The sequence below is a fragment of the Urocampus carinirostris genome, chromosome 16, assembly GCF_059441175.1.
Source record: "Urocampus carinirostris isolate Australia breed hairy pipefish chromosome 16, RoL_Ucar_1.0, whole genome shotgun sequence".
Classification (NCBI taxonomy): Eukaryota; Metazoa; Chordata; class Actinopteri; order Syngnathiformes; family Syngnathidae; genus Urocampus; species Urocampus carinirostris.
The window spans coordinates 17,040,645-17,053,733 of record NC_142364.1 but is presented as its reverse complement, the minus strand read 5'-3'; the positions used below and the strand labels follow the sequence as shown (position 1 = coordinate 17,053,733).

General features: G+C 40.5%; 1 protein-coding gene across 1 annotated transcript; it reads left to right on the top strand.

The window, feature by feature from the left end:
- Nucleotides 1–2,745: 2,745 nt before the first annotated feature.
- On the top strand, nt 2,746–12,738 carry dusp11 (dual specificity phosphatase 11 (RNA/RNP complex 1-interacting)). The gene is made up of 10 exons (XM_088356086.1): nt 2,746–2,938; nt 4,118–4,193; nt 4,263–4,394; nt 4,808–4,931; nt 4,993–5,053; nt 5,126–5,172; nt 5,239–5,314; nt 7,516–7,617; nt 10,152–10,214; nt 11,676–12,738. The coding sequence occupies exons 1-10, from the start codon at nt 2,901–2,903 to the stop codon at nt 12,229–12,231; spliced, it is 1,275 nt and encodes a 424-aa protein (XP_088212212.1). The 5' UTR covers nt 2,746–2,900; the 3' UTR covers nt 12,232–12,738.
- Nucleotides 12,739–13,089: the final 351 nt, after the last annotated feature.

The following is a 13,089-nucleotide window of genomic DNA, read 5'->3' as shown; positions in this document are numbered from 1 at the left end:
ACTGGAATCCCCAAATTTGTATGATTGCTCAAAGAGACTGGAGGAAAACACGTGGAACAAGCTGTAACCCACAAACCATTGACAGAGGACACACGCTTCTTGAACCTGCTAGGCACAACAACTTGGTCCTGGCAAACACTCTTGACACCCAAGAGAACTCCAGAAAATAGACACGGTACCACCCGGATGGAATCCACTACAGTCAGGTTAACTACATCATATCCCGCTATGTTTCAAAAGTGGATTTAAGACAGCAAGCACCTGCACATATCCAGAAGCCAACATGGGAAGCAATCACGACCTGGTCATAACAAACATCTGCGTTCGCTTTTAGGTCAAGATTTCACAGAACCAACGGATCAAGTTTGACTGTGACCAACTGAAAGACCCACAGGTGGTTGAGAGCTTCCAGTCCTTTATTGGTGAGAACTTTCCTTCTTTTATTGCCTTGGATGAAGATGTCGAAACCCCTAACTTCAATTTCTCAGAGATGATTACTAAGGCAGACAAATAAATTGTAGGAAAACACCAGAAGAAGATAAGGCCATGGGGTCACAAATGAAATTCTCCAACAGTGAGCCACAAGGCAAGAACTCAAGAAGAAAATAAACAGACCTGGAGGAGTATAGATCAGCCTCATGCTAGCACCGGTTGCGTCCATCTTCCCCAATGCTTGCGAGACATGCTCTCTCACAGCAAAACTGGAAAAGAAAATCCAGGCCATTGAGATGCGATGCTACAGGAAACTTCGAGGAATCTGCTACATAGCCCATGTGACAGATGAAACGATGTGCAACACCATCAAAGGGTACATTGGGGAAACTCATTCAGACTGAAAAGTGACAAAGAAAGCATACAATGATTGTTTGATGATTTAAAGTATTTCTGCGTTTTATTTTGGGAGGGAAATGTTGAGAAGTTAATTTGTACATATCATATGTATGTTATAGAAAGGAGCTGAAGCTCTTTAAAACTTTTGCTAACTTTTTTTTTTGGGTGGTATTTCAAATTGCCTTAAACCGCATGTCCGTGACTTATTTCAGTAAAATGCCATCTGGACGGGTTTACTCAATGTTCTCTGCTTGATTAATGGTAGTCAGCAAATACAGCTACAGTGGGTGCTATGCGAGTGGCATCTTGCTTCGGTAACATCTAGTGGACCTAATTAAAACTCCAATCATTGATGCGCTGCAGCTCATTTTTCTCTTGTGCTTCTCTCAGCATTGTCACATAGGCCACATAAAATGATGTGTTTTAAAGATTACTATATCTGGTTCAACAGCAAGTGCTGCAGGAACATGATGAGTCATGAAGTGTTGTCCCTGCTACTCTAAAAAAATGTTCTTTTATTTTTCTGCATTGGTTGAATACTTTCATAATGGGTGGAACCAGGCACCCCCAAATTCAAACCAAGCGCCCCTGTTAAGTATCAAATTTTTAAAATTCTATTTTTCTTGATAAAGGACAAGATAGGTTTAAATATGATTAAAAAAACACTAGACAAAAAAAAATAAAACAAAAATGTCGTAGAGCGCTCATTTTGGGATCAAGCGATTGCAGTTCGAATCCCGGCTCCTCCGTGTTACATGTCGAAGTGTTCTTGGGTAAGACACTGAACCCCTAATACCCCCAATAAGCAGGTTAGCGCCTTACATGGCTGCACGGCCGCTATTGGGAAATGTGAAGCACACTGTAAAGCGCTTTGGGAAGTCTTGACTTGAAAAGCGCTATATAAATGCAGACCATTTCATTATCTAAACTATTTACTATTTTTAAAATAATTAATACTAATTAGGGTAGCACGGCAGCGCAGTGGTTAGCTTACTGCCATATATGTATTTCTGACTATTTTTGTCTGTGCCTCATCTGTCAACGATGGCATTTCATTATGGCATGGAATTTGAGTCAGCAAAAGTACAGTAGTGGTTGCAAAAAAAGTATTGAAGAGGGAGTCTGGTGCCACACTATACACACTATCAGTGTACAATCTCCTGGCTATTGCAATGTTTCCATCTCTGAGAGCAGTTATTCAGATTTGCCTAACAATTCCAACAAGTGGCTGGGAAAGGTCTTTAGGCGCATTACACCGGCTCCCATCCTGGCTTTTAGGACCAATGGTCATGACAGACTCCAGCACCTGGCTGTGATGGCAATTGAAAATGATGTGATTGATCAAGTGCAATACCAAAACGTTATTGACTGGTTTGCAACCCTCAAGACGACACAACTTAATCCATCAAGTGTAGGGTGGAATTATAAAGTGTTGAATAGAATGCACCATTGTTCAATAACTTTAAACTGTTATGTTCACAAAAGGGAATTGACACTGCTGATCAGTGTTGAATGATTTTAAATCGCTGTAATTGAAATGGAAAAGGAAATTTAACCGAAAACGCCTAAAGCTCCATCTGAACCTAAAATCAACCCTATTAACAATGAAGAAAAACGTGCAATAAATGAAGCTAAAAAAAAGTAGAGATATATTTTTTATACAACAACAACAATCTTAAGAAATAGTGGAATGGCTGCAAGGGAACAAAATATTCTGCAAACAGAAAACAAATGTGAAATGATCAGTAGAACGGAACAACAAAATGAGTAAATACCCAAATAACAAAACCACACAAGCAGATTTTTTTCATATCACGCATGTTTTTTTCCAATTAACAGAACGTCAAACCAAGAAATGCATCAACATTATCAACGACTGAAGTCTGCGAACAACAAACGTGACGCGTCACATGTTGCGTCATCAACACGCGACACTTTGCCATTCCTCACGTCGCATGGTCATAGAGCAAGAATGATAAAAACATGGCTATCGAAACGCGCGTATTAGCTCTAAAATGTTGGTGAATTATACACCCTTTTTAGCTGAATTTAACACCCTTTAGAAGACAATGCCTCGCTTCAATAACAAAAATGGAATTCCGGACAGGTGAGTTTTCCGAAATGTAAGCAGTGTTTGCTAGTCTAACCTAAACACAAACCTATCAATAACACCGAAATGGTGATTACGTGGTTACACATGGTGAATGCGATCTCTGGGGGAATGAAATTAAGTTAAGTTTTCGATGAAAATTAACTTATAAACATGTAGAAAGGATATGATTTTTTTACTGCTCCCCCAGAAATACAGTAATTGGGGCAGCAAAATGTGTGTACTGTATTCATTTTTGGGCACTTCTTTCAAAGTTTTTCACATTACAGGCACGAACATCTCTCACCTTTAGGAGAAAATCACAGTTTTGAAATAGTGACCTACGTGAGCTGATTAGACCCGAGGAGAAAATATCTTGACGTGGGAATAGGGTATTGTGAGATTTCCCAGGGTGAATTGGGCGTTTGAGGTAGTGCATTTGAATTAAAGTTAGTATAGTATGAGCAGGTAATAATACTGTATTAATTCGTGTGTAACGCATTTAAGATTTTATCTCATTGCTCTATTTTAATTCACAGTACAAGAGACCAATGTTAGAGTGGCTAAAACAAATTCGTCCTGAGAGATATAAATAAACAGAAAAAACATAGTGAGATAAACAACTCTTCGTGTATCTGATGATGAATCAGACTTCGAAGGACATGAAATAAATAGATTGTACATTTTATGTAAGTATTTTGTTCGTAGTTGTCAAATCATTTGAATCATGGCCGCATGTATTCAACAATGTACTGTATGTCACTTTCAGTGCTTGGTTTGAGCCAAGAAAGGGTTAACATTTTATACCAATGATAATAAACCATTAGGAAAGTGCTCTATACACAAATACAGTGTTTCCTCCGCACCATTCTTCCCATTTTTAAGCCCTGACCCATTTTAATGCCTATATTAAAATCTCTTCGCCCTGGTCAGGGGAGGAAGCGACGATACAATATGCCAACTCATAGATGCGCTAATGACCTAAATATAAAAAGCTAGACATTTTAAATTGGGATTGTTCCTTTTTTTTGCGTCCCCATTTTTTTTGAAGTAGAACAAACGTGTTGACTGTTTTTGCCGGTTGCACTACCTTTTGGATTGAGCAAGTTGCTCAAGGTATAGTCTCATAACCAACCTTGTTGTTTGGCCATCGGGCTTGTCTGGGAGAATCACAGTGGTCTTCGTGTGTATATGCAGGTGGCTGGATTACAAAGCAGTGGGCAAGCGACTGGGCAATACTCGTTTTGTGGCCTTCAAGGTTCCTCTCAAGCAGGTGAGCCACCCCATCTTCCAGCATCGCCATGGTTGGGAGACACTAACACTAAATATGCCGTATGTTTAGGCTCTGATTCAAAGGCTAGAACCAGATCAGGCATTCGGGCCGTGGGAGTTGCTGGAAGCTCTGCAAGAGGATGGACAAGAACTGGGTCTCATCATCGACCTGACTTTCACAATGCGCTACTATGGGCCCATGGTAACAAAAAATTGCACCTAAAGACGGCGCAAATATTATTTGAAAAACCTACTTATGAATAACATACACATAAAAATATCACCATTACGTATCGTCTTTAGGATTCATAGTTCGTAAATATAACAATAAAATATAGATGCACCGTAAGGAACATTTTAGCCCAAAACCAAAAATGTGGACTGCTTGGGCGAGAATCCGAACCACCAAAATAAATAATTTTAGAAAAGTTTGGAAATGATTGATAAGGTACTGCTGGCCGCTTTATGACAGGTTGGGTTGAACCATTCTGGCACTAATTTGTTTTTTTCCTGTCATTGAAATTTAATAGCCTTCTTAAAAAGGTTATATTTTCTGATATAATTTATTGTTTGTTTGTGAGTGACAAAATCCTGCCATATCTTGTTTTAACGCAGGACCTACCAACCTCGCTGCGTTTTACAAAGATCCCCACGAAAGGTCACGTTGTCCCCTCTGACGCCACCATCCTGAACTTCAAGCGAGCCGTTCGCCAATTCCTGAAAGACAATGGCCAAAACGGTAAGGCAAAGACCCAAGGCTATTGTCTCTGCGCTTCTTACCAGTTCTTTATGCTTTGCAGACAAGTTGATCGGCGTCCACTGCACACACGGACTCAACCGCACGGGCTACATGATATGCAGGTGCGTGCCGGCCCACTCCAGATTTGCTTGATCTTTGTGCGGGCCAACTGACCGTGTCTCTTTTTTTTTCAGGTATCTGATCGACGTGGTCAGGATGGATCCTCCCAAGGCAATACAGCGTGAGTAGTGCACACGTATGCAACATGTGACACAGTTGCAAGTGCAATGTACATGTGCGTTTTCAGTGTTTAACTCATGCCGAGGTCACGACATCGAGAGAGAAAATTACATCGAGGACCTTTGCAGCGGACCTCAAAGAAGGTACTGTTAAGTTTCCTCGCTTTAGCTATTAGATACTAAGAGATGGCAAGCAGACTTTACTTTGAAGGAATGAAAAATATTCTGAAATGCTACTGGAAGGATGATAATACAATTGATTCCTGGTGAATGAACATGGTGGTCTGCATTGGTGTGTGGATTCTCAAGTCCCCAGCTGGTGCAGCTGTGTCTGTTAATTGAATTATTTAATTTGAATGTGGCCTTATCACTCTACACAATCTTTTTGGGAAGTCTGCATCTTTATTACATCGCTCCAAGTACCACTCACAATACTGTACTCTTTGGTCTGGGTCATTGTCATTCACTCGTTCAATGCCAGACGTTTCTCTCATCTGGGAAGTGGTGGTGTCAGCAAATGTTTACCATTTTGACTCATTTTTGATGGTCCAAAGAAAATTTAGTACTGTAGCTATATAGACCCTTTCATTGCATACCTCACGCATGACGTCACAGTTGAAGCTGGAGGGAAAAAAATACTCAATGCTGGTTAAGACACTGAAGATACCAAGCTTTTGTTTCTGCTATTCCAATGTTAAACGTGTGTTTGTGTGCCAGAATCGGGAGAAAAAAACGTTGGTGATCATCGTAATTGAAGTGTTACAGGATTTTGAAATCTTCGTTCGGTTTAGGAGTTTCGGTTCGTTTGGCAATTTGCATACTCAGCAGACAATCAGAAGCCTGCATCGAATAACTTTGTGCTTTCGGACTTTCACGAGCGTTATAAGGTCGCGCATTTGCATATCATTTTCCAAAGTAGACGCACAGAGAACACAAGAAAAATGGATTAGTGGTTTGGAATCAAGCCAAAACCTCAGCCCCAGAAGAAAGATTCAAAAGGAGCTAACAAAATTGATGACGCTACAAAACGTAAACGTACATTAAAAGCATCGTGGAAAGAGGAGATCACGTGACTTGTAGCAGACGACGCAACGCACTCATTGCATGAATGAAGATGAGTAAATACAGGTACATACTGATGGTAAATGGAAAACAGGGATGTCATTCATATACATGCAATGAATGTTATAAGTAGATTTGTAATAAACCTAATTTTGTAGATTTGTAATAAACCTGTATTTTAAAGTGTTCTGCTATGTATTCTGATTATCAAACCTTAATACTTTGCAACAATGGTTTACAATGTTTTTTTTTTTGTGTGATTAGTCGTCTTATTGTGTTTCAACTTGTAAAAAATGGGGCAGGCAACTTTCCTGAGTCGTCTGCCCTGGTGTCCGGTAACTTTTTGTCATGAGTTTCAGACACTAAGCTAAGATAGACTAAATAGCAACAATCCTAATCTTTTAATATCTTTTACCAGATATGAAATGTGGGCTGCGAACCCGCACATTTTTGCTGATTTACTCGCTCCTATCTTTTTGCTTTAATGCATTTAGCCACAACTCCTCTTTTTGTTTAAACAGGAGTCTCCACCTGCATCTTGTAAAAATTCAATTTATGATTACTAACGCATTAATTCTCCTGACTGTGGCACACAGACAAAATTACGACAACTCGCAGCAACGGCAGCTTTCGTTTCCTTTGTCTTCTGACCAGCACAAATATTATTTTCTAAGAAGGATAAGCCCTGCACAAAGGATCCGTCACAATATTTACAAAAAAATGAAAGGCTCTATTGGACATAATCAAAATAAAGCTTTTACCCTCAGCTTTCATTAGAAAAAAACCGTATGTTTCTAGCTTTTACCATTTTTTAGAAAACAACAGTAGAACATTTCTGAGAAAATGGCTTTTTGTGAAAAGATACATGTCAAGAAGAATTTTCACTTTGGTGCCTTTTTCTAATATATATTTGTGTTACCTCCAGTACCATAAACACAGGGGCACTTTACTTGCAAATTAACATTTGATGCATGGACTTTGCCAGAACTTTTCAGCACCTGATATTTCTGGTCACGTGATCACACATTTTGGTCACCATGGCGATCACATTCCTGCAGGCATGCACGAAACATCATCCCTCTGCTCTGACGATAACCCATCCCCGGCCCGCGGGTAATAATGCCCGGCCCGAGCTCGACCAATTAACTAGATTTGAGGGACCGAGCCCGAAGCAAACCCGACTTTTTATATTTTATTTGTGAGGACTCTGTGTATTTGTTTGTTGTGCTTTCTGAATGTGGGTTTTTTTTTCTGTTTGATGATTTTTCTTTTTTTCTGAGCAGCAATCAAGGCATAGACCAAGAGCCGCCGCAGTGGGTGCAGGGACAAGCCATCAATCGGAGAAAGGCCGGCAGCGCCACGCCTGAATTTGGAGTTGGAGGCGGGTGAGTACTGGAATTGATTAAGTCATGGATATATGCTGCTACTTTATTACCACTATTTATTTTTTATTTTTTAAAACATTTTTTTTTCAATTTGCCCGGGGAGTACATAAAACCATGACTGGTATTTTCAATTTAAGATTTAACCACACCAGGCCAGAAATGCCAAATTTGATGTCTTGAGCCCTTCTATAAAAATATCGTGGGTTTATTTTTAATAAATAAAGCAGCCTCTAATTATCTGTTAATGCTTGAACTAGATCTCTTGAATTATTGAGTACATTAATTTGTTTATTTTTACATTTACACCCCCATGTATTTTACAGGGATGAAAATCTCCCACCCCAAAGGAGAAATTCACAGTTTTTAAGTGAGAAAGGGTTGGCCAACGAGTATTGAAAAATTGGGGCGGCATTAGCTCAGGAGGTAGAGCGCTCCTCTTGGGATCAAGAGGTCGCAGGTTCGATTCCTCCGTGTTATATGTCAAAGTGTCCTCGGGCAAGACACTGAATCCTTAATGTCCCCAATAAGCAGGGTAGGCGCCTTGCATGGCTGACTCCCTATTGGGGTGTGTGTGAATGGCTGTGAAGCACATTGTAAAGCGCTTTGGGAGGTTTTCATTGACTTGACCATTTACCCATTGTATAGATCCGATGAGAAAGTGGGGAGGGGCGTATCGTGAGATTTCCCCGTCAATCGGGCGTTTGAGGTGGTGCAATTTAAATAAAATCAGAGCGCAGACAGAACTAGTGTACTATCCGTGTGTAACGCCCATTGGATTTTCTCATTATTGTACTGTTTTTATTCACTGTACCAGAGACGAATGTTAGAGAATGGAGAAAACAGGAAACTGTCAAGATATAAATAAATGCAAAATACATAAAGAGGGAAACAACTCATTGGCGCATCTAATGATGAATCTGACTCTTAAAGAACATGAAATCAACATATTGTAAATGTTATGTTTGTATTGTGTTTATAGTTGTCCATAAATGATTTGAATCATAGCCGCACATATTCAACAATGTTTGTCACTTTCAATGATCAGTTTAAGCTGAGAAAAAGTCAAACAAAATTTTATACAGGTTTGTAATCAAAAGTTAGGGGTGCACATTACGCACAAATAAATACGGTATTTCCTATTCACCATTCTCACCTTTTCAAACCCTGACCCATTTTCATGCCTGATTTTAGTTTTTCTTTTTAAAAGGGAGATTTGTATTATTTACCACCTCCTAGTAGCAAAACATGTCATTCATCAAAACAGAACAATATTGATCTAAATAATAAGCAAAAATACATGAGCTATCATATAAACATGTCCTTTTTCACATATTAGTAGGTTTGATTGTATAAAATCCAATCAGTTGACTACAACTGTTGAGGTTGCCCAATGGTCTGTTTTTGGTCCTAAATTATTCGTACTGTTTAAATACTATAATGATTTATGCTGTGTTTGTGAAGAATTCAAACATATTTGTTAAAAACACAACTCAAAATCTCCTAACGTTTTAAGAATCAATGTAAGTCACTACAACCCAAATTGAAAGAGTAAATGAAACAAGAGATGTTCTGTGATTTTTGCAAAAATATATGTTGGAAATCTTGTTTACAAAATACGGAGAAAAATGACTGTACCTAACACTAGGGCTCAGCAACATGAATAAAATATAATGTTCATTTTCACAGTCAGTCTGGACAATTACGATTTATAAATGTTTTAACCTAAACAAAAATAAACACTCCACCTACGTTAATTTTAAGGGATGCTGTGTATTATTTGGCACCCCCAGGGGTAAAAAACAGTGTATTGAAATAATAAGCAAAAAGACTTGCAATTTTTAATTTCTTGTAGGTCGAGAAAGATCTCCCAAAGTGCTTTACGATGTGCTTCACACTTACCCATTCACACATGCATTGATAGCTGCGTCAGCCATGCAAAGCTCCTACCTGCTTATCGGGGGTTCAGTGTCTTGCCCAAGGACACTTTGACATTTAACTCTGAAGAGCTTGGAATTTTAACCTGCAACCTCTCGTTCCCAAGACTAGCGCTCTACCCCCTGAGCTACTCCCGCCCCAATAATTTGGCCAAACGGGTTTTTTCAAGGCAGCACGGCAGCTCAGGGGTTAGCGGGTCTGCGGCACAGTTCTGAGATCATGAGATTAAACCCTTCTGTGTGCAGTTTGCATGTTCTTCCCGTGCTTGCGTGGGTTTCCTCCGGGCACTCCGGTTTCCTTCCACATTCCAAAACATGCATGTCACGTTAATTGGCCGGTCCAAATTGTCCCTAGTGTGTTGTCTGTCTCTCTGTGCCCTGTGACTGGCTGGCAACCGGTTCAGGGTGTCCCCTGCCCACTTCCCGAAGATGGCTGGGATGGGCTCCAGCGCCCCGCGACCTTACTGAGGATAATGGATGGATGGATGGGGTTTTGTCAAAGTAGTCAATAAAGCAGGTGTAATGTTATTGCCGTTGAGACTTAGGATATAAGCATACTGATAAGTCAGCAACATGTTTTGTTTTGTTCACTCCATGCAGATTTTTCCAATCAGACGCCAGAAGACAAAAAACACATGAGTGGCCCCACCCGGATGGTCCTGTGTAAGTGCATGTTTGTGTGTGTTTACAGGGCCTTGAAAAAAGTATTTACCCCTTCCTGAATTATGTTTTTTTTTTGCTTATTTATCACTCACAAAGGTTTCAAATCATCAAACCAATTTTAACATCACACGGAGACAATCCGGAGAAATTCAAAATGCAGTTTGGAAAAGTTAAATCTATTTATTAGGGCACAAAAAAATCATAACCTATTTGGCCTTTTTTGAAAAATCAATTGCCCCCTGGCAGCGATAAGAGAAATCAAGCGTTTACAATAATTGGTCATGAGTCTTTTACAACGCTGTGGAGGAATTTTGGCCCACTCTTCATTGCAAAATAGTTTCAAATCTGCCATGTTTGAGGGTTTTCCAGCATGAACTGCCTGTTTAAGGTTATATCACTGCATCTCAATTAAAAATTGAAATCCGTACTTGGACTTGGCGACTCCAGAACCTTCACCTTGTTTTTGTTAGCCTTTAGAGGGTGACTTTTGCATCGTTGTCATGCTGCATGATCCAAACCTTTCCAGGAATGGTCAACCATCTAAGATTATTCCAATTGAGTGACGGCCGCTCATCTAGGAGGTTACAAAAGAACCTCAAAAAACATCCAATGTAGCAGAGGCCTTGCTGGCCTTAGTCAAGGTTAGTGTTCATGACTCCTCTATAAGAAAGAGACTGGCCAAAAATGGCGTCCATGGAACAGTTCTGAGGCAAAAACCACTGCTGTCACAAAAGAACAAACATCTCACATTTGCCAAAAAGCGTCTTGATTATCCTCAAGACTTTTGGAGAAACGTTATGTGGAGTGATGAGTCAAAAATCGAACTTTTGGAAGGTGTGCAGCCTGTTACATTTGGCGTAGAAATTGCTCAGCATTTGATAAAAAGAACCCGATGCCAACAGTAAAGCATGGTGGCGGCAGTGTAATGGTCTGGGGCTGCTTTGCTTTCTCAGGACCAGTACAACTTGCTTTAGTTGACGGAAAAATGAATTCTGGTGTTTACCAGAAGATCCTGAAAGAGAATGTCTGGCCATCAGTTTGTGCCTTCAAACTTGAACGTTCTTGGATCATGCAGCAGTACAATGATCCGAAACTCACCAGCAAGTCCATTGCTATAAAATAACAAAATGAAGGTTCTGGAGTGCCCAGGTCATAGTTAGGATTTTAAATGGTGCCCCCTCTCGCCCTAGTGGCTAGGGGATCTGTGTGACCTTATATGGGCAGTTCACGCTAGAAACCCTTGAATATGGCAGATTTAAAACAATTTTGCATAGAAGAGTGGGCCAAAATTACTCTACAGCGTTGTGAAAGACTAATTACCAATTATCATAACCATTTAATTACGGAAATCAGGAAGTGGGCAAATACTTTTTCCTGCACTGTAGTTGATTGATAATGCATGCAGGGATTGGTTAGGTATCACCAATAAAAATGCTTTTTGGGGTTGGGCACTTCCTTTAGAATTGATCCACCTGGAGCCAAAAGCCAAGGACAACCTAAGTGGCCTCATAATGAGGGCCCCCAACATCACCGACCTCTGTACGGGGACACTCAACATCACCGGCCTCAGTACGGGGACACTCAACATCACTGGCCTCAGTACAGGGACACTCAACATCCCCAGCCTCAGTACGTGGGCCCCAAAAGTCACCGGGCTCGCGTCGGGGGCCCCCAAAGTTACCGGGCTCGCGTCGGGGGCCCCCAAAGTTACTGGGCTCCGTACAGGGACCCCCAAAGTCACCGGGCTCAGTACGGGGACCCCCAAAGTCACCAGACTCAGTACGAGGACCCCAAAAATCACCTGACTCAGTACGGGGACGCCCAAAGTCACCGGAGCCGGTACAGGGCCCCCCAAAGTCACCGTCCTCAGTACGGGGACACCCAAAGTCACCGGTACGGGGCCCCCCAAAGTCACCGGGGCCGGTACGGGGCCCCCCAAAGTCACCGTCCTCAGTACGGGGGCGCCCAAAGTCACCGGCCTCAGTACAGGGGCCCCCAAAGTCAACAGCCTCAGTAACGCTTAAGGCTTTTTGAGTACATTTTTTATCTACTTGTTTTTCGAAGAAGAAAATTAAATATTTTCACTCTTTTTTTAAACTGTCCTTTAATAAATTGTTTTACTTTGGGTTTTATGACATGACTACGCATGTCGTGGCTCTCACCTGCATTAACAATAGCCAATCTAGATAGATAGATAGATAGATAGATAGATAGATACTTTATTCATCCCCGAAGGGAAATTCACTTTTCCAGCAGCATCCCTAAGCTGAGAACAATCGAAAATAACTGAGAACAATCGAAAATAACACGGGAGCTGCTGGAGTGGCTGCCATTCGTGAGATGTCCGAGCCACTTCAAAATAAGAAAAGTAACAAGTAATATTAGGTATAAAAAGAAACAAATTTGTTCAACCCTTCTTCAATATGGCAAAATTGTGAAACCAAAACAACGTATTCCAAAATACCTCCTTTGAGTGTCGGATGTTAAAATGCAATGGTTTAATAAAACTCTATTTTGTATTTGATTCATGTGTACACTTTTTGATTCGTCTTTTAAATGGTATTCTCATTTAAACTATATTTGAATTACCCATCAATTCTTTATTTTAGACACAGGTTCTTAAAAGGTGGTGTCTGCAACTTGAATTTTTGCTACCCTCTGACGCCATCTTCTGGTGGAAAGTCATGATCGCAGCCTCAGTCAGCTTATTCCTTAAGTACACATCAACTCTTTTTGTTTTCATCTTTTTGGGGTTTAGGTTGACGTTTGGAATGTACCAGAAACAGGTCTTTTCTTACTATAACATTTTTCAGGCTACTCTGACAAAAAACAACAACCTGGGAATGAGCATTAAATCACTTGCCACCACTATACC